At 42.5% G+C, this 21211-nt stretch overlaps 1 protein-coding gene across 1 annotated transcript in view; it reads right to left on the bottom strand.

Moving 5' to 3' along the window:
• Nucleotides 1-2203: 2203 nt before the first annotated feature.
• NR4A3 (nuclear receptor subfamily 4 group A member 3) overlaps nucleotides 2204-21211 on the bottom strand; it is a 36067-nt gene continuing 17059 nt past the window's right edge. The window contains exons 6-7 of the mRNA XM_032595650.1: nucleotides 18832-19010; nucleotides 2204-5488 (exon numbers count right to left, since the gene is read on the bottom strand). Coding sequence (XP_032451541.1) covers nucleotides 5241-5488; nucleotides 18832-19010 — 427 coding nt within the window. The 3' untranslated portion in view covers nucleotides 2204-5240. The remainder of the gene's footprint in view (nucleotides 5489-18831; nucleotides 19011-21211) is intronic.

The following is a 21211-nucleotide window of genomic DNA, read 5'->3' as shown; positions in this document are numbered from 1 at the left end:
TGAAAGTATTTACCAGAGTGTCTGGCACACACAATAGATGCCTAATAAATATTAGATCTCTCTTCTCTTCCCCTCAAATCAAATGCCCTTAGAGGCCCAGCATGAGAGACGGCCAGCATCACAGCAGGTAATCAGAGAAGGGGCCATTGATCCTTGGGGTCACCGATGGAACAATGAGATGGGCAGAGACAAAGAAAAAATAACACAAGAATGACACTGCACTTGCAACACTATCAAAACAGAACACACAAACAAAAGATATTATCTGTGTTAGCGTCACAGTGCAACTCAGAGACAGCTCCAAGGAAGAATTTTCTGAAAGATTTTTTGAAGAATTTTGTTCATGGTGAAGGGTGTCAGATAATAGAAGGTGCAAAAACCCTCTTTGAAATTTGATGGGATTTTCAACCCCTTGGGCAAAGTATGGAATTTTTCAAAGAAAAAGTATTTGGACAAGATGACGGACCATTTAATGTTCTTAGATTTTAGTCCTTTCCATTTCAAGCCTGGTCTTAGAGCAAAGGTTTACAAACAGCTTGCTCATGAAATGACCTCAGGTGCCTTCTGAGAAATGGGGAAGGCCTGAAATCAGTGCCTGAGGCAAAAAAAAATCACTTATAATCAAGATTATCCTTGCAAAGCACTTATATGATACTAAGCTCAACCATCAACAGTTAGCCAAGAGAATTGAAGGCAGGTCCCGAAAAGTTATTTTTACACCATGTTCCTAGCAGTGTTATCCACAATAGCCAAAAGGAGGAAGCAACCCAAAAGTCCATGGACACATGGATGGATAAACAAAATGTGGTATGTACATACAATGCTATATTACTCAGCCTTAAAAAGGAAGAAAATTCTGACATATACTGTAATATGGATGAACCTTGAGGACATTAGACTAAGTGAAATACACCAGACACAAAAGGACAAATACTGTATGATTTCACTCACATGCGGTTCCTATAGTAGTCAAATTCATAGAGACAGAAAGAATGGTGGTTACCAGGGCTGCAGAAAGAGTGAATGGGGAGCTATTGTTTAAGGGGTATAGAGTTCAGTTTTGTAAGATGAAAAGAGCTCTGGAGATTGGTTAAATAACAGTGTGAATGTCCTTAACATACCTGAACTGTGCACTTTAAAATGGTTAAGAATGTAAGTTTTATGTGTATTTCACCCCAGTTAAGAATAGTCAGCAATTAGCTTCTTGTGTTGTCTTTGTGGATTTAACTTGTGGAAATTTCAACTACAAGCACATCCCCCTTATTTAGCCCTGGATTTCCCACCTCCCTTCCCATTCAAACCAGACTTTTGCCTCTGGAGTCCCCAGAGAAGAAGATGAACTCTCTCTTTTTCCCCTGTGGCTGAGCACCTATATTTAAAGTCATATGCAAGATGGAGCTCTACCAACTCTCTCATTCTTTTCTTAGTAATCATACAGTATAGTTTAAGAAATGAAGGTACTGAAGGTACTTCTTAGAAGCAGGAAGAAGGGTTTGGCCCTGGGCTAAACATGGCACTTAGATGTCACGGAAAATACTCTGTGCATGAACTGATTTAGTAGACTGGGAGAGCTCTATATTTCTTTTCTTGAGCCATCAATGCCCACAAAAAATATATATTTGCACTAACTCAGAATATATGATGTTTGGGGCAGAGATGAATGAAAGTTGCATTGGAATTGCCCACAGTGAGGGGTTTCTAGGCAATATAGCAGTAATGACGTCAGCAAAAAGGCAGAGAGTTCTGATCAATCCTAGAGAACTCTAATCCTGATTGTTATAAATTCTGGTTCACAAACAATTAATATCCATCATCTTGATAGAGAAATAAATCCTTTATATCCCTAAAGAATACTTTTAGGCAATAAATTATTAGCTCCATTTAATATACACACAGTTATAGATAGTTGAAAGAAAATAGCTTCAGACATTGTGCATGTTTGTATCTCCTCAAAGCACACAGCAGTGCTTTGCCCACAGGAAGCAGTCAATAAATGGTTATTGAATTCAGAATGTCCTTCCCAATCAGTGAGGTTTAATATATTTCCAATTCAGAATGCCTATTAATTTTTCAGCATTAATAAGCCTTTTAAAAAAATCTATTTTGGGATGTGTTTAAGAGTTCACAGCAAATACTATTCTAAAAATGATTAAGAGAATACTGTTCAATGAAGCATGCTTATTCAACACACCGGTAGCCATTGATAAAATGTAGTTTAATCATTTAAATTTACATTGTTAATGTACAAGAGCATTTCTTTCAAACCACAGGTTAACACACACTAAAGAGCAATGCTGTTAGAAGAGCAGAGAAACTTTGGAAAACTCTGCTGTCTGAAATGAAAGGCAAGGCACTCTCCATTAACAGCTGGTGGATTCCTGATTTCTGCCCACAGAAGGCGTGTTCACACTGAGAGAGCTCTCCCACAAGGAAGAATCACCTGCTTTAATTCTTGCTGTCCTCTTCTGAGCTAGTTTGGTCATCCACTCTGTATAAACTTGTGTGTCAACATCAAGACAAAAAAAGGGAGTTGAATTGATGGATTATGTGGGAAGCTCTCATAGTTATTACAACTATGGAAGACGGAAGAACACTGGCTATAACCATTATTTTCAGCACTAGCGTCTAGACCTATAACTAAAAACCTTCATTCATTTCAACCAATCAATATTACGGCTAAAAAGTCTTTTCCTTAAATCTGATGGGTGTAAAAATAAAAAGTAACAGCATTTCTCCAGGGCTCTGGTTTTTCTGTTTGTTTTGTTTTTCTCTTATGGATATGACAAAAAACAAGGATTAACTTTCCAATACCAATGGTGCACAAAAGGGTTATGTATGCACAGCATTTCTAATTTATTCAAATTCAATTTGAATTTGATCTGAAGCTACCTTGTATGAAATGTTAGCTTTCCTGATATTTAATAATGTTTATTATGTTTGCATATAAGCTCAAAAAATTAATGCAAAAGTACTACTTTCCTCATGGTCATCAGGTAAAATGTAAATGGTCGTGGTTATTTTTAAAAGCCTATTTTCCTATAGATGTAGTAAGTTGAGTAATAACACTATGGAAAAGAGAACCAGGTCCTAGTCTTGGTTCTGGTCCAACCAGCCTGTTGGATCTTGGGTAATCTTTACTCTTCGCTGGGCCCCTGTTTTCTCCTGTATGAGTTTCAGAGGGGTGGGGGACCAGTCAACAAGTCAGGCCCCTGCCAAGTCTAACATTCCAAGATCCTAACATTGCAGACCCCATCACCTGGATATAAAAATAATAATCTTTTATAAAAGCTCACACAAACATAATACATGATCAAATATCAGAATGACTGTTGGAAAAAAAAAACCATATATGCTTTGCTATCTGGGTTATCCTTTGCAGCAATTAGGCAATTCATTTGGCATTTGTTTGATTGTATAATTTAATGACAATATAAACAGCATAGTTCTGTTCTTTCTTCTTTAAAAAGACTAAAGCAAAATGATTTAAAGCTAACAAAAACTACTGTGACATCAGTTTGACATTCAAAGTTTGTTTCTTAGCAAAATGGCCAAAGATATTTTGACTTGATACAGAGTATATAATATAAAGACTTTTCGACCTAAAAATCTTCAAACATTATTCGAATTTAGCAAAACATAAGCAAAATTTTAATATCAAAGTGCTAAACAGTACTGCCTTAAAAGTCACTGCAAATGAACCATAAAATAACTGCATGGGAAGTAACATTTATTGTACAAATGGTTAATAAAAAGACACATTATAAATATATATATGTAACCTGCTATATTTATATATATATTTGTTTATTTAATTTCTAATAGGTGTATCCAAGTCGCTGTGAACACCCCATTTAAGTACTCTAACTCAGTTTCCAGGAGCTGGTGGTCTTGCAATAAATACAGGCAAAGCTATTACAATATAACGTGCATACAAATGTTTGTACAAATAAGGACACTATGCAACAAATTATCTCGTAGTAATATGGCATTGACAGTATAAACATACAAAAGGGAGTACGAACACGGAATGTTGAAACGCAGCCCACTAATCCTGTCTAGTAGTCACATTCATACCATAATTTTTTTTTAAAATAAGATTCACTTGCTCTCCAAAATTGTCTCTGTAACCAGTAACAAAAATTAAATTATATATATTTAAAAAATCTTATTATCGCTGATGTTTACCCTGTATGATCAGTTCCTACTTATTTGTATGTTCTTATTTACGGATCAGACATGTGAGACTCACTGAATGCTCCTGGGGCTTCTGAACGAATGTGTCAGCTAGTTGCCATCAACTGGAACAAGTTTAGGGAACTCTGTCTGGGTTGATAGAGCACAACCAACACAGTTGTATGCGATCCATTTTATAATCTGAGCCCCCTTTGGGACAGCTGGACAGTTAGGGCAGAGATCTGGATCCATTAAGAATTGCCTAAAATCTTGGACGGCCCATACCTCAGAAGGGTTCTATAGGGCAGGTGGACAAAGCCTCTGCTAGGAAAATTAACATGTGTCACTTGCCAGCACGACTGCTTCCTTTTTATTTCCATATAAAATAAAGGAGAGTTAATAAACAAGACTTAGTAAGACAGCACTTTAAAAATTGCACTTGTATATGGAAGCGAACAGCCATTATCATTTTGCTATGTCTGATTTATAGGTAATCCTCATCTTTCACCATTTGTTAAAATAAAATAAAGGAAGAAAGAAATTAAGAAGAGAGAATTTCTGCCTTGTTTGCACCACATACATACCCTTGACACAGGAAGTGTATTCTAAAGATCAACCTCAAGACACATCCTACACTGGCGAACAACCATCGGCTGTTCTTGTTTTTAAATACAAAGCAACTATAATTGTATTCCCCAGAAAGAGTTTTAAAACAGTTATATTATCCTTTTTTTTTTTTTTCCTGCTGGGATAGCATCGTCCAAAAGTGCTTTGTTAGCAATTTCTTAGAAAACCCTCATGAACTATACCCTCCCCTCCCGCGCCAACCCCAAAGCCTAAATATAAAACACAACCCCAACACAATACTCTGCAAGTTTTCTGGCTTTAGGTTGTAAGGAAAAGTGCCAGAAAAAAAAAAAAAAAGTCTTTTCTACAGGAGCTGATTTTTTTTTTTTCTCTCTTAAGCAAGGACAGAAAATGGTAGGTGTCCAGACCCAAATCCTCTGCTGCTTAGCAAGTCGGAGGCACTAGCCAATGAGGTGGCTCCCCCCTCAGGCTGCTCCTGTTCAGAAAGGCAGGGTGTCCAGGAAGAGCTTGTCGATGATGGAAGGTGGAGACACCAAGTCTTCCAGCTTCAGGTAGAAGATGCGCTGGAGGCCCAGGGTACAGATCTTTCTCAGTTCTACCAGAGCGCCCAGGACCTTAGGCTCGCTGGGCTCCACAGCCTGTCCCTTACTCTGGTGGTCTTTCAAGCTGCTTGTGATCTTGTTGCATAGCTCCTCTACTCTCTTTGGTTCTTTTAACCCATGTCGTTCTGCAGAACAATGGAAAGGGGGCAAGTTTGGAAGGCAGTTACATCTTTTATTTAAAAAAAAAAAAAATCTTTTTAAAGTTTGTTTGTCTACAGAGAACACGCACGAGCAGCGGAGGACCAGAAAGAATCCCAAGCAGGCTCTGTAGCCCAATGTGGGGCTCAAACTCACGAACCGAACCGTGAGATCACGGCCTAAGCCGAAGTCGAGGGTCGGACACTTAGCTGACTGAGCTGCCCAGGTGCCCCAGGAGGCAGTCACATCTTAAGAGACTTTGAATCCCTAATGGAAGCCCGCATCTTGTTCCTCCAGTTGGGATGGCATTTTACAATGCAAGCGCCTCCCTCTTGGAGGGAACTCGTGGCCTTTGGACTCCAATGGCACCAGGGTTTGCATCCCAGTCCTGCCACTTCTTCACTGTGTGCCCCTGAGTTAGCCTCTTGATTTTTAAGCCCCAGTGTCCTTATGAGATGAAGATAATAATCGTCCCTAATTTCGGGTTTCTGGGAGGACCCACTTAGGTGAACTATGCACACAGTTCCTGGCACATAGTCACACTGAGTGAACGACAGAGTGGTTATTATTTTGCATACATACGAAAGCCTTGTCAGGAAGCAACTCTTTAGAGTGACAAAGAAACACGTCCAGGCAAATGAATTAATGTTCTCATCTTGACAGATGGGGAAAGGGGCTCGGTCAGTTCCATTTGCTAATGCAAGGGCAACCCCCCCCCCCCAAGACCCAGCATAAAGCACATTCTTCATGTTTTCATGCACGTGCTTTTATGCTAACCAGCACTGAGAAGAACCCAGCTTTTCTTTTCCTTGTTTTTTTTGCACCCCCCCTTGAAACACCTATTGACTGACACCAGGCACTCTGTACAAAATACACATGTCTTCCTGCTGTGGAGATGGAAAAGTCAAAGAGAAGGGAAAAGGCCCAGAAACAGGCACGGTAGCATTCTACAATGTAGCAATACATGAACACCAGTATCTTATATTTTATAAAACAATACATAAAATGATCCCCATGTTGAATATTATGATCCCCTAATTTATTTTAAGGTTAAGTGATAAACCTTAACTGCTAAACTGATCTGAACTGTTTTCTGAGGCAGATTTTGTCCTCTTGCCCCAGAACAATGTTGCATCTCTAATCAGAAAGGAGCCTGCCATCCAGTACAAATCACTTTGCTCTCCCTCAGCATTTAGAGACCAGAGCCTCTTTCCTGAGAGAAGGGCTTGGCCCCAGTTATCTCAGTCAGGGCTTGTATCTCTAAGTATATTTACATGTAAAACAATAATTCTTGTGAGATGGAAGGCATCCTTCCAATGGGAAATCAGGCAACACTGTCTAATTTTTCCTAGGTTTATTTTTTCAGTTGGGGATATAGTTCCAGAATAATTAAGGTATAGCATTATATTAGTTTCAGGTGTACAGAAATGTTCAGTGATTCAACATTTCTACACATTACTCAGTACTCAGAAGATAAGAAGTTACTCTTAATCCTCAGTTGGGGATATTTTTGTGGGGAAATTATTTCCTTAAAACAAAAGCCAATCAGCAAAAGGAAGCAATGCCCAGACATTGTTTTCTTCTCTTGCTCTAAATCAAAGGAGGCCCAGGGGCCAGAAGATCTGTATTCTTCCTTAGGTTGGCCTTAGGTTGGCTAGTTGTGTACAACTTGGGTGAGCTCCTCTCTCTCCAAGGCTTATCTTAAAAGGAGGAGGTTGATGGGGCGCCTGGGTGGCGCAGTCGGTTAAGCGTCCGACTTCAGCCAGGTCACGATCTCGCGGTCCGGGAGTTCGAGCCCCGCATCGGGCTCTGGGCTGACGGCTCAGAGCCTGGAGCCTGTTTCCGATTCTGTGTCTCCCTCTCTCTCTGCCCCTCCCCCATTCATGCTCTGTCTCTCTCTGTCCCAAAAACAAAGAAACGTTGAAAAAAAAATTAAAAAAAAAAAAAAAAAAAAAAAAAAAGGAGGAGGTTGAATTTAATGACCTCTCAGGTCCCTTCCAGCCTGGTGGTTGTAATTATATTAAAGTACAACCATGAAAATTGCTGGTTGGCATCTCAGTTGGATTGTGACTTGTAGGCGTCTCATCTCAGTGCATCATAATATAGAGAAAAGGGCACTGGGCGTGCAGTCAGACAGATCTGGATTCTGGTTTTGGTTTTGTTACTTACTAGCCATGTGACCTAATCTCTTTGAAGCTCAATGTCCTTCTAGGAGAATGGGGATTACAGGGCGGTAGACACACAAGTCTTGATTCTATCCTTCATTCCTTTCCATGTGTCTTTTTTTTTAAGATTTTTATTTTTACTGAAAAAAATTTTTAAAATTATTATTTTGGAGACGGAGAGTGTGTGTGTGTGCATGCAAATGGGGGAGAGGGGCAGAGGGAGAGAGAGAATCAATCATGCTTGATGCTCAGTGCTCCACACTCAGCACTGGGATCCCACAACCCTGGGATCATGACCTGAGCGAAAATCAAGAGTTGGACACTCTTGACTAAGCCACCCAGGTGCCTCTATGATTTCACTTTTAAAGAATCTCTACACCTAACGCAGGGCTGGAACTCAACCCGGAGATCAAGAGTTGCACATTCTACCTACTGAGCCAGCCAGGCTCCCCCTTTTCCGTGTGTCTTAAATATTAAACGATAAATTAGAAGAAGTGCCATTATAATAAAACCTACTTCCGTGGGTCATTGTGAGGCTTAACTGAGATGATGAAACCCAAAAGTGCTCTGACAACTGCAGGGTGCTCCATGCGTGGTACCGTCAGCACCTACGATGCTGCGTGACATGTGGCAAGTGGTTGGCAACCACAGGGTCAGACAAAAGGCAGTAAAGTTCCCTACTTCTCAAGGTTTGCAGTGCATGATTGCAACTGTTAGCTAATCAGCCCAGGTGCAAACCTGTCCTCTACGTTTATCTTTACTACATACACATAGTCCCTTTGTTTAGTCTCAAAAGATGCACCCGGGAGTGAACTTGAAGAGAAACTCTTCCTGCAATAGTGTTCTGCCTAGAGTTTTATTTTCCCTCCAAAAGTGAAAAGGCAAGCTGCAAGATTGGCAATAAACTTCAAAAGCTATAAGATGTGCATAGCCTCTGACCAAGTAATCCCACTCTTGGGAATTTATCTGAAGGAAAAATTCAGAAGAATGAAACTGTATGCATGAAGACATTTGGGGCAGCAGTATCTATTAGAAAAAAAAAAAACCGGAAAAAGGTAAGGGGTAGAAGAATAGGGAAACTGTTAAGTAAAAAATGGTATATGCATGTAATGGGAGATTCTGTAGACACCGGAAAGGACAAATATGAAGATTATGAAGCAACGTGGACAAATACAGAATATCACATTAAAGAAAAAATAGAATATAAAATGGTATCTAAGCTGCAATGACATCTAAGCGGAAGTTATTTCTGCATATAGAGAAGGGTGAAAGGAAACAAAATAGTGAGAATATTTATGAGATTTTCAGATAACTCCTTTCCTTTCTTTTAAAATTTCCAAGTTAGTGGCATTTACGTTTGAAACAGTGTTAACACAGAACAATCTGCGACTTGGTGGCTCTAGTGGCTGTAACATGATCAAACAGTCATCGTGCTGATAGTAAATTCTATGAATACTGAGCTATATCAAATTAGGTTCATAACCCAGGGAGGGACACTATTCCCAGAATAAAATACCAATCCGTTGATTTGAACTTCCCCTTCCTTTCAGTGCCCCATGTCTTGAATTACATTCAAGATCCCATATTCATTTTTAGGATAAAGGAATGGAGCAAGGCGTTGGCTGGATTTTGGGAGGGGGTTGATTATGGAACCTTATAACCAGACTTTCTTATGGCCAAACTCACAGAAGGAGCCTCAGAGTTTTCCCTGCTCTCCAACCAGTTGTGGCTGCTCAATAACTATGGCAACCATTATTTATTCAGTGAACTCAAGTGGAGATCGATACCTCCCTGCCAGCTGGATCAACCCTAGGCCTGGAATTCCTTGAGGAATTCAGAGACACTCCTGTTAGAAGCCAAAGGCACCTTCTTTGTTGTTTTGAACAGCTACTGCATTTGTGGCTTCTTTACTTTTTCAAAAGGGCTGAGATAAAATTCGGTCTCCATGCAAACTACTGCCAGCAGCAAGCAAATTTTCAAATCACTAGGGAGTCACTAGGTGTCTGGAACCTTCCTGGTAATCTGAAATCCCTTAAAACCCCAATAACTGACATTTTAGTTTAAGGAACCTTCTTTCTTTTTGCAGCTTGGTAAACATGGCTGCAGCGCTAATAAACAGAGACTTCAATCCTGGGGGAGACTGGACATTTGGACTTCCCCCTTCCTAGAGAATCACATGCATCTTAGCATAAGATCTTTGTCCCCATTAAACACAACAGGGTCTTCAGCACTTCTTGCTTTTTGATCTACATCATTTTTATCCAATACTCCAGTATTTTAACTCACCTTTATGCATTCAGAGCTTTAAACTGCATCTTACAGAAATGGTTAACTAATAGATTTACATGTTACAGTCATAGTACATATGAGTTGGAAAGGATTTGAATCATTTAGATCACACTCCCCACCACAAGAGATCCCCACCACAAGAGATCACAAAGAGAGTGCCCAGAACCAGCTGGGTAATAAAACTAAACCTAGTAGCACTTTATATTATCCTCTTTTACTTAGATTATTTTATCACACCTCTCAGCATCCTTGTGAATCAGGCAGGACAAAGATGATCTTTATTTCATAGTTAAGAAGGCTGAGGCTCAGAGAGTTTCATGACTTACTTACAGTCAAAACTAGCAAATGGCTAATTTCTTTTGTTCCAAGTCCAGATGTGTTTCTACTATACCAGGATGCCTTGAACATCATATTAGAATGTTCTTCCTCATCCTGAGGTGAGCTCAGCCCCCCTGAAACTCCTTCCTACTTTCTGTGTACCTAATGAACTAATTAATGAATTACGTCTTTCAACAAATACGTATTAGGTGCTTATTCTGTGCCTAGCAATGTTATAGCCATTGGGGGTAGAGCAGTGACTAAAACAGACAGACAACAGATCATATACTCCTGACCTGTGTGGTGTTAGTATCTAAAGAAACTGTTGGATTCCCATGCAATTTTAGCTGCCCATGCCATAGACATCTCTGCAGGGAGAGGAAACGGAGGGAATTGGAAGAGGAGAGAGAGGAGGAAGGGAGAGGGGAAAGTGAAGGAATGGGAGAGAGGGAAGGGGGAGAGAGAAAGGGAGAGATTGACTGAAATGATAGAGGTATTTAGGTCTGTGCTCATGTTTTCCCCTTTTTGCCTAGTTAAGACCTATTCATCCTTTATTTCTTAAGCAGCCTCCATGCTCAGCGTGGAGTCCAATGTGAGACTCCAGAGGTGGATGCTTACCTGACTGAGCCACCCATCTTTTAGATTGCAGATCAAATATTTCTTCAAGGGAACATTCCTTTTTACTCCCAGTTTAGACCATGTTCTCCTATGGCATTCTACTTTTCCCCTTTGAAGGATATGACAGGTTGAAATCAGACATTGGTCTGACTCTTGCCTGCCTCCTCCATTAAATATAAGCTCCATGGAGGCATGGACTGTGTTTGCTCACCATTATACCTACAGCACCAAGCTTACTACTTAGGAGACACCCAATAAATGTCTGTTGAATGAATATGTGCATGGAGGAACCATGATCTGTAAAATACGATTCACTGAATACTAAACGTGTAGGTTGCTCAGAATAAATATACAATTAGGGCATAAGCAGCACCCAATGGTAAAGAACTTCACAACTCTAAAACCTCTTGTATTAGAAGCTTAAGAGCCAGATTTCCTGGATGTACCATCTACCACTCACGAGCCTGATGACTGTTGACCCATCAGTAAAATATGGCTAATAATGGTACCTGCCTTGTGGGTTGTGGTGAGAAGTAAATGAATTGATACATGTGAAGTATTTGGGCCAATGCCAGCATACAGTAAGTAACAGATATTAGCAAGTATCCCCTATGTCTAAGACTCAACTCATTAATGTCCCTTCAAATCAGCCACTTCTCTGAGTTTGCCTTTTAATGATTTCACAGTCCTCCCCATCACTCCCATAACCATCTCTAATGATTGCTTCCCCCGGCCTTCCTAGTTAATCCATCGAAGAACTTTGGTTATTATCTCTGTGATGTTCCTCTCATCTAGCTCCTCCTCTCCAGCTTGCCGCCTCTGGGCTAGGTCTTCCCTATCCGTCACCTATATCGTTTCAATAGCTCCTGGCTGGTCCCTCTGCTTCCCATCTCTGCTGTAATCCATCCCAGGTCCTTCCAAATCTCCTTACTAAACAAACAAAAGAGCACATGTAAAACCCTTGGCACGGTGCCTGGCACTGGGTATTTTAAAATGATGGCTATTCTTAATTGCACAGAATCCTAATTACCAATAGCTTTCATTGTCCCTTGCTACACAGTGTGGTCCCTCCTCCAGCAGCATCAACATCAAAATGCAGAATCTTGGGCCTTACCCCAGACCTCCGTAATCAGAATGTGCAGTTTAACAAGATGCTTAGTGATTTCATGCACGTGAAAGTTAGGGAAACTCTGCTCTAGTCAATTCTGGTCCCCATGAGATGCCCGGGCCAGTCTGCAACCAGTGGTTGTCTAGCCTCTGTTTGTAAACCTAACTCCCCAGTGCTGCTTGCTCCTGGATCAAGCTTTTCTTATATTGAGCTGAATTTTACAGGGCCCAGTTCTGCTCTTGGACCCATACAAAAAAGAAATTCTCTTCCTCATGTCAAGCAGCAGGGTATGAGGACAGGGGATGAGGACACCCAATAAGGAAAAGCAAATCCTTCTTTTTTTGAGCAGGTCTCAGGGCACAGGCCAGCATGGAGACCACAGTGAGATAGTTCCAGCTGAAGGGGAAAACGAACCCCAACAAACAAACAGGACCTTCCTGCTCTGAGCTCCCCTTCTTTCTTGGGGAAGTCATCTCACTGCTACCTCTTATTGCATACGTAACATCCTTCACTGCTGGGCGGTCCCCAGAGACACCGAGCCCACACTGATCAGGAAGCCACAGGTTGGTCAGCAGTCTGTGCTGAGGCTGTAATAGTGCTTTCCACTCTGCCTGTCTTTGGTTTATTAGAGTATGTGTCTGTCTCCCCAACGACACCACAAACTCTTTGAGGAGGAGGGATTTGTGTGGCTGGCGCAGAGCAGATGCTCAATAAATATTACTGAATTAATCTGAATTGAAATAAGGTAGTCCTCAGGAATTCAGACTATTTTCTAATAACAAAGTAGTAGGCTAAAAATAATTAATTTTCCTAATTTGGGAGACTTTCTGAAATTCACAATTAACCCATTCATTTAACCAATATTTGCCATGTGCCAGACGCCTTTAAATGCCAAAGTAATTATAAAGATGAGTAAGACTCTCCCTGCCCTTAAAGAAACCCACAGTCTATTTAGAAAAGAAGAGACACAAATAAGTTACTTAATATAACGTGTATATGCAATTATAGGGATGCAGGAAATTGTTCTGTATTCTCAGGAGAATAGCTAGCTCTTCCTGGAGGTAAGAAAATAACACTTAGGATAATAATAATGAAGGTTTGGCTAATATTTTTTTCTCTGCAAAGTACACATTAGCTCACTTAATCTTTATAGGAAACCTGCAAGTAGACATTATCTCTGTAAAAAATGAGAAAACTGAGATTCAGAGAGGGTAAGCAACTTAGCCCAAGACTGCCCAGCTAGGAAGTAGCAGAGTGAAGACTTGAACTCAGATCTCCCATCTCCAAATCTTGAGACAACCCCCACCCACCCCTTTTTAAAAAAAGGATATTGCCTTGCCAAGTTGTACACTTAGTTTTCTTTGCAACGCAGCTGATGGCCATATACGATATAAACACAAGGTAACCCGGTAACCACTTAGAATGAGCTCTGGGAAGACAGGTGGTGGAGGGTGTGGCAGGATCAGCCACCTGCCCGGTCCTCCTATGACACTGTTTCATTGCTTTCTGCCCCTGCTTCAGCCTTCCTTTCTGCTCCTCAATCTTAGAGTTCATGTTCCAACAAGACCAGGAGAAAGATTATAAGGCATAAGAGAAAAGAGTCATTTTCTCACTTGACAGAAGACCTGAGAGAGAAAAGAAAGCTATGGAGAACATCCTTTCGGTGAAGTGATTAGCAAGACGGCATTTGGGCACTCAAGATTCTCTCCACCATCTGGTCCAAAATGGCCTTTCCAATCTTTTCCCCCTTTTCATTATGTGGGAAATGCATTGTACTCTGAGGCTAGATCATAATCCCAGGCCATAAGATAAATATCACATTGAATCAATCTTTTCCCTGAAAATCTTCTAAATTTCCCTAAAGTTCAGCTCTCACCACTAGAAGTAGAGAGCCCAGGGCCCACACTGTGTTCATGTCTTCTCCCTCCTGCTCACTCCAGGATACATAGTCATCGAGTAGAATAGACTGCACTCCTTTGGTTCTTCTTTCTACTGAGATTACAGGTGCGATTTAACACATGTGATGCAGTGCCACTGTGTTTGCTCTACCCCAGAGGTGCTCAACTATTCCATGCCAAGCCCTTGCGATGCTGTTTCCTTGGTCTGGAATGTCCTTCTTCTCTATCTTCCCATGGCTACATGCTACCTCCTTGGGAAGTCATTCATGACCAGCACTTCAACCTTTTTCTGCCCTAAAAGAGTGAGCAGTAGTCTGGCCTTACCCTGCACTGAATCTGTCCATTTTAAGGACCTGGGCACTAACCACTGCACATCAAGTTCATGACATGAAAATCACATAGGACTTCCTAGTAGGCTATCCATGGCTTATCTTTGCATCCCAAGAAACTGACACCAGGCCTGGCAATATTTATTTAATGAATGGATACTTATAAAAATGGTAATTCCACACTAACTTTATGTTTGGGGAGCTTCTTATTTATTAAATATAATTAACTGTAACTAGACATCCCCTCACGGATACCCCATCAGAAGCAAAGCCTGTAGGTTGTTCCCATGTCAGGGATGGGGCACCGGTTAAACAGGGCGGTTAGGGCAGAAAAACTGGGGACTCAAAAACGTTTGACAACCACAATTGTGGGGAATGAGAGCGATCTGAAAGAAACCATTTCCTGCCCCACCTCCCCACCTAGTTTATCACAAGGGGGCCTAGAGAGAGGTGGAAGAAGCAGAAAAAAGAATTAGAAAAGAAAAGCCACGTTTGTGCAAACTTCTAATACTGCACGGATTCTTAATAATTTTCCTGGAAAAGAGATTGGTTAAAACTTCTAACATTCTGCTTCCTTTTCAAGAGTTCTTCCCTGTGGCTTAGGGGCAGACAATTATTTTGGGATGAATTTCCTGACGCCAGTAGTCCAACTGGTATTCCACAAACACCCTGTACGATCAGTGGGGCTTATTCAGAAGTGAGGATTTCACGGGAGCCCATATTCAAATGGAAATTAATATCCGCAACAACGCACACTGCTGTTTTCCAGGCACCGCCTTTTCTGCCATTTCCTGATGCTTTCACACATTTCAAACACTCTCCCAACCAGCAAATCACAAAGTATTGCAAGGTCCAGAAATGAGACAAGAGGGGCTAACTTTTCTTGTGGGTTATACCCGCAGCACCTGTAACAACTCTGCACAGGTGGGCGGGACTGAGGGCAGTATCCCATAAAGGACGTGGCCCCGCTGTGCCCAAGTGCTTGGTAAGTGCAACCTAATTTCTTCAAAACCAGTGTCATCCTTTGGGCCTCTCAAGCATCCAAGGATGCTTGAGATATTCACCAAACTTCATACCTCCTAAAGCCACCACCCACTTCCTCATGCCACAGAGTTTGATTTTCGACTACCTAGGGCTTCCAAGGGGAAGGGGCAGGCGTGTGCCTAATATTGGGGCTCCCTGTCACCATCACTCCAGGATGGAATGTGGGTGGATGGAGTGCCTATTCTGAATCCGGTCTGGTTCCATCACAAAGCTACTTTCCTGTAATCCATACTGCTGCCTCATGGAATAGTTGTTGTTATCCCCACTTCACAGACGGGAAGACTGAAGTTCAGAGAAATGAAACGCGTTACTGAATAACACACGCTTGTTAAATACAAGACCCCACATGCAAACCTGGGGGTGCCAGATCCCATCGTCATGCTGTGTCTGCTGTGCCAAACTGCCTCCTCCCCGAGCACATCCCCACAGAAAGGGCAGCGGGCTGAGCGGCTATAGCCACAGGACACACAGTGGACTGGACGCAGAGACAGCACTAGCAGCACCTTCTCCCAATTCCTTCTCTGCATTCTCTACACTGAGCTGCCCAATATCTCCAGGCGGGGACTGTCTGGCACCCACATGTCCTGGCCTCAGAGTCATCTATTAATTTCTACTTAAAGAGTAAACCAACAACAACAAAAGGTGTAAGCCTCAGTGGCTCTCCTCTTAAACCACAGCTCCTACACCTGAACTGGCCTCTTCCCTCTCATTTGTGCTCAAAGCCAACTGTCAGGGTAGTTCTTTGTAAATGTTTGCTTATTAATATTATCATTATTATCATTATTTTGAGAGAAAGAGAGAGAGCGAGCACCAGTGAGGTAGGAGCAGAGAGAGAGGGAAAGAGAGAGAGAATCTCAAGCAGGCTCCGCACTGTCAGTGCAGAGCCTGACGTAGGGCTCGATCCCACAAACCATGAGACCATGACCTGAGCCGACACCAAGAGTGGGATGCTTAGCCGACTGAGCTACCCAGGTAGCTCTTTCTAAATCACAAGACTGGCTATGATTCTCCCTTGGTCAAAATTTTCCATGGGTCACCATTGTCCTCCAAATAAACTCTGACCTCCTCACTGATGTCAGGGGCTCTTCTTGCCTTGCTCCACCCTTAGCTCTCATGCCAGCCTCACCGCCCAGCATGCTATTTTTTTTTTTTTTTTTTGGTCACTTCCTTCCTGAAACTTATGATAGCCATACTTCCAACGGCTTTAGTGAATTTTTATTTATCTCTAGAATTCTCAGTCCTTCCATTTTACCCTGGAGATATCCTGTGCCTTTATCAAGGACCATCCCTGCTTTTAATGTTTATTTATTTTTGAGAGAGAGAGACAGAGCGTGAGTGGGAGAGGGGCAGACAGAGAAGGAGACACAGAATCTGAAGCAGGCTCCAAGCTCTGAACTGTCAGTGCAGAGCCCGACACAGGGCTGGAACTCACCAACTGCAAGATCATGACCTGAGCTGAAGTCGGACGCTTAACCGACAGAGCTACCCGGGCACCCTTAGGACCATTCATGCTTTTAATAGATTACCTGTTTTGAGAAGACCACTTCCTACCTTCTATCTCTCAGCACTTTGTGCCCACTCCCACATCCCTACTATGCCACAACACCCTGTACCACATGCATTAGTTTGTGCATTCTGTCTCCTCCAGGGATGTGTGCTATCTCTGAAAACGCACTGACACGCTGCAGAGCACGGAGATCAGTGAACACCTGTTGATTAACTAGACTCAACAGTCATTTCCATAGAGATGTGGCAATGTACTGGTTTTGTTTACTGAAAGCCAAGGCTGGCTCTAGTATTTTTTTTTTTTAATTAACTAAACTCTGTACTTTCTAGTTTTGAATGTTGAACAGTCCTAGGAAGAGCTGAATGGTTTTGAAATTGAGCTGAAGAGCTTAGTTCAAAGGTAGCCTTTGAACCAATTTCACTCCAGTCCTGCTGGGAGCAATAAGCTTGTGCCTTGAACATGCTTATTTTTCTCAGGTGCTCCCACAAGCCATTTGAAAGCCCTCTAAATGGAATTCATCCTCTTCACGATGGCCTTGCTTCTGTTTTTGTTAATGGCTCCCTCAGAAATCTCTGGTAGGCCCCATCAAAAGAAGGACCAAAAACCTGGAAGTGGGGTTCCACTTGGAACACTGAGGGAACAAAGTAGTGTCTGAGTCCTACCGTAGCATGTGCTAATTACTTCTATTTGCCTTCAGATGAAGCATTAATTGCTGAACCAGTCTAGCCTCTTAAGGCACTCAGATGCATCTCACTGTCATTGACAGGAGATGTCACAAGAAGGTGCATGTGAACAACCCACCTGATGCATGAGAAAAATGGGCCCATTTGCACCAAAGGATGGATTTGGTCCTCTGTGAAGCTCATTATGTTCCTGAAACACATGTTTTCTACAGCTAAGAGTGTAGCAAATCTGAACCTTAATTCCTAGTCCGACAGCCTAGCCCATGCTTGGCTCTGATGACAAGGATGGCAGGTGAGCCCCAGGTCTGGCTGACTTCTTCTGAAGCCTCCAACCTCTGTCACTGGTTCACCAGGCCCCAGTCTGATGAGAAGGATGAGACTGAACAGGACACTTTGGAAGTGGAGGGAGGGGGGCAAAGGGAGCTGGGGCCTGGGGCTCTGAGAACAGCCACAAGGAGGTGGTATTTCTTTTCTCACTGATGTGCCTTTCTTTTTCTCTCTCACTCTGTCTTGGGAACCTTTCTCTCCCAAAAGACCAAAAGGGAGAGGGACACCTGCGTGGCTTAGTCGACTGAGTGTCCAACTCTTGGTTTTGGCTCAGGTCACGATCTCACGGTTTGTGAGCCCCAGATCAGGGTCCACGTTCACGGCTCAGAGCCTGCTTGGGATTCTCTCTCCATCTCTCTCTGCCCCTCCCCAGCTCGCTCTCTCTCTCTCTCTCTCTCTCAAATAAATAAATAAAACTTAAAAAAAAAAAAAAGAAAGAAAGGGAGAGGCATCTAGGGGGAAGAAGGCATAACACAGAAATTGAATATGTGTTATGCTTCTGGTTCTCAACCTTTAAAAATTATTGAGTTGAGCCATTTTTTGCTTTTCATAAATATCTATTTTTCTCAGCTCTCTGCCAAAGTTGCTAAATAAAGTTGTAAATAAATAAATAAATAAATAAATAAATAAGGTATGTTTCATATTTTTTGGTTTTACTTTGGGTCACCCACCAAGGACTGGGAGAAAGGGAGACTTGCCCCTTCTGCTCCATAGGAACAGGCTGGTTAAGGTAAACTTCCTTCAAAAACCCCACATAAAAATAACCCAGAAGCAGTTGGTCCAACGTCAACAGAGCTTCTGTGGAAATTCAGATTTTTCCTGAAGGTTCATGGTAGTAAGTTACAGATATATGTTTCTTTGTTTAAACAAGGTTAAACTTAGCAGATTTTAGAAAAGTGGCAGTCATTATCCTAATTTGTGTGTGTGTGTGTGTGTGTGTGTGTGTGTGTGTGTATGACAGCCAAAGCCAGAACCCCTTAACACAGGAAAGGAGAGGAAGGGGGGCTAGGGACACAGTCACTTTGGTGACCAGCTGGTGCTTACCTGTGATCATGCTCAGTGCTGATAGGCATGCTAAGGCTTGGATATCAAGGTTCAGGCTCTGCAAACTTAAGGAAAAGTCTTTAATGGAGTCGAGCCACTCCCCAAATCCACGAAGGCACTGAAGTCGATGCAGGACAAGTCCGTTGCAGAACACAAACTTATCTTCAGCAGTGTTCGACCTATAAGACAAGGTCATGGCGGGTGGGAGAGAGAGACACATTAAATGGGTGTGTTCAGTCTGTCCAACACCATAACACAAAGGCACCTGAGTAACCACGCAGCAGTGTTCAGAACCCGGAGGCCTATGCTGTGAAACCTGCCCAGATACTCTTGATGCCCGAGACTGTGCTCCTGGGATAAACAACCACCGCCACTTGTCTGTGCGAACTTTCTTGGTGAGCATCAGCCCTGGGAAGCTGGGGGTGGAGCACTTGTACTCTTATTATGAGAATCAGCTGCCGTCCCACCCGGGACGGGACACAGAGGAGCAGGCACTCCAGGAGCACGGCAGTGAAGCACTGTGCACCGCCTCTTTCTGTAGTGAACACGAGCCCTTTCCCTTCATGGCTCCTTCCCTTCTTATTCTCAAATGTCAAAAACTGAAAAGACCTGAGACTAGACACTACAATTCCACTCTGCAGACTCTAAGAACACCAAGTCCTTGCAACTGCCAGAAGTCAATCACGAAAATAAAAAGTCACTGAAAGTAAAACAGTCATTTTGCATATCCTTCTCTACTTAAAAAAAATTTTTTTTGACGTTTATTCATTTTTGAGAGACCGAGAGAGAGAGATGGAGTGTGAGTGGGGGAGGGGCAGAGAGAGAGGAGACACAGAATCTGAAGCAGGCTCCAGGCTCTGAGCTGTCAGCACAGAGCCTACTGCAGGGCTCGCAGAGTTCAAACTCACCAACTGCAAGATCGTGACCTGAGCTGAAGTCAGATGCTTAACCGACTGAACCACCCAGGTGCCCCGGTGCAGGGCTATTTCTACATCTGCCTGATAGTTTATATTATGTCCATCATCACCTCGTTCGTCTCTCATGACAGGTGCCTTGGAACACCTAGATGTCACCACTTAGCTATGGGGCCTACGCCACTCTTAATTGCTCCTTTTCCTTACCTGTAAAACAGGAATCCCGATTGCTACCTCTTAATATTGCTGTGGGAATGAAATAAAGGATCTGAAAGACCACACACCGGGCCTGGTACACAGGGGAGCTCAAAGAGCAACAGGTGTAACTAATTCTGAATTCTCTGTGGTCCTTACTTGAATCTTTCCTTTCATTTTCCAGTCTCTTGTTACATATTTGTCTCTTTTAGTCTATTGCGGTAAGTTAGTATCTCTTAATTTGTGCTTCTTGGATGAGTAGTTTCATTCATTCATTCACTTAGCAAGTATTTCCTTAGGACCAAGTATATGCCATTCCTGGAGCCAGGCACTGGAGAAAACTTAGTGAATGGGGCATATATGGCACCTGCCTGTGGGGAGCTTATCCCTTACTTAATCCTTTGCTGTCTGCCTAGCAAGTGACAGTCACATTGCTGGCTTGGCTCCAGTGCACACCGGCTTGGCTGTAATTATGCTAATTACTGACTCCTTAGATGTAACTCCTCCTCTCTCTCACAGATCCCGCCACAGAGGCATACAAAGGACACAATCGTTCAGTCTCAGTATTTAAAACATGGACCTCAGGCCACTGGCTTCAGAATTGCTGAAACATGAGTTAAAAATGCAGATTTCTGAACGTTCTCCAAGGTAGCTCCAAACCAAAATAGCTGGGAATGAGGCACGGGAATCTGCAGTTTAAACAAGAGTTTCTGGTAACACAGTATGAAAAGCTTAGACAGATCCCAGGTTCCAGCTTTTTGAAAATTCACTGCCTTTCTGTCTTTGGTGTCACTGAGTAGGATAGGTTGAACCAAATCTTTTGATCCAGATTCTCCTGCAGTAAACACTGGGGGGTTGAGAAGCTGTGGGAACTCTTTAGAGCCCCAGCTTGGGTACTAGGACAGTAACTTGTCAAATAGAAACCCATGAGGTAAATGCAATGTTCAAAACAAAAACTTGCTGCCAGGAAATACCTTATGCACCAGGAGAGAATCTTCACAGAATCACAGAATGCTGGAACTGCAATGGGCTTCAGAGATCAACAAATCTAACCTCATTTTACAAAGGAAAGTAAACTTCAGGTGAGGCCACTGAACTGCCCAGGGTCTTATAGCAAGTGCATGTTAGAACTGAGACTAGGACCCAGGCGTCCTGGCTACCAGTCCAGTGCTTTACCCACTGCCCGGTTTTTTAATGCCTGACCAAATTTCCTATTTCCTTCCTGAGCAAACTTTTCACCGATGACTCAGTTAACAAACCCAGCAGGTTTC

Source organism: Lynx canadensis, chromosome D4, assembly GCF_007474595.2.
Source record: "Lynx canadensis isolate LIC74 chromosome D4, mLynCan4.pri.v2, whole genome shotgun sequence".
Classification (NCBI taxonomy): Eukaryota; Metazoa; Chordata; class Mammalia; order Carnivora; family Felidae; genus Lynx; species Lynx canadensis.
This window is presented reverse-complemented; position numbering and strand designations above follow the sequence as displayed.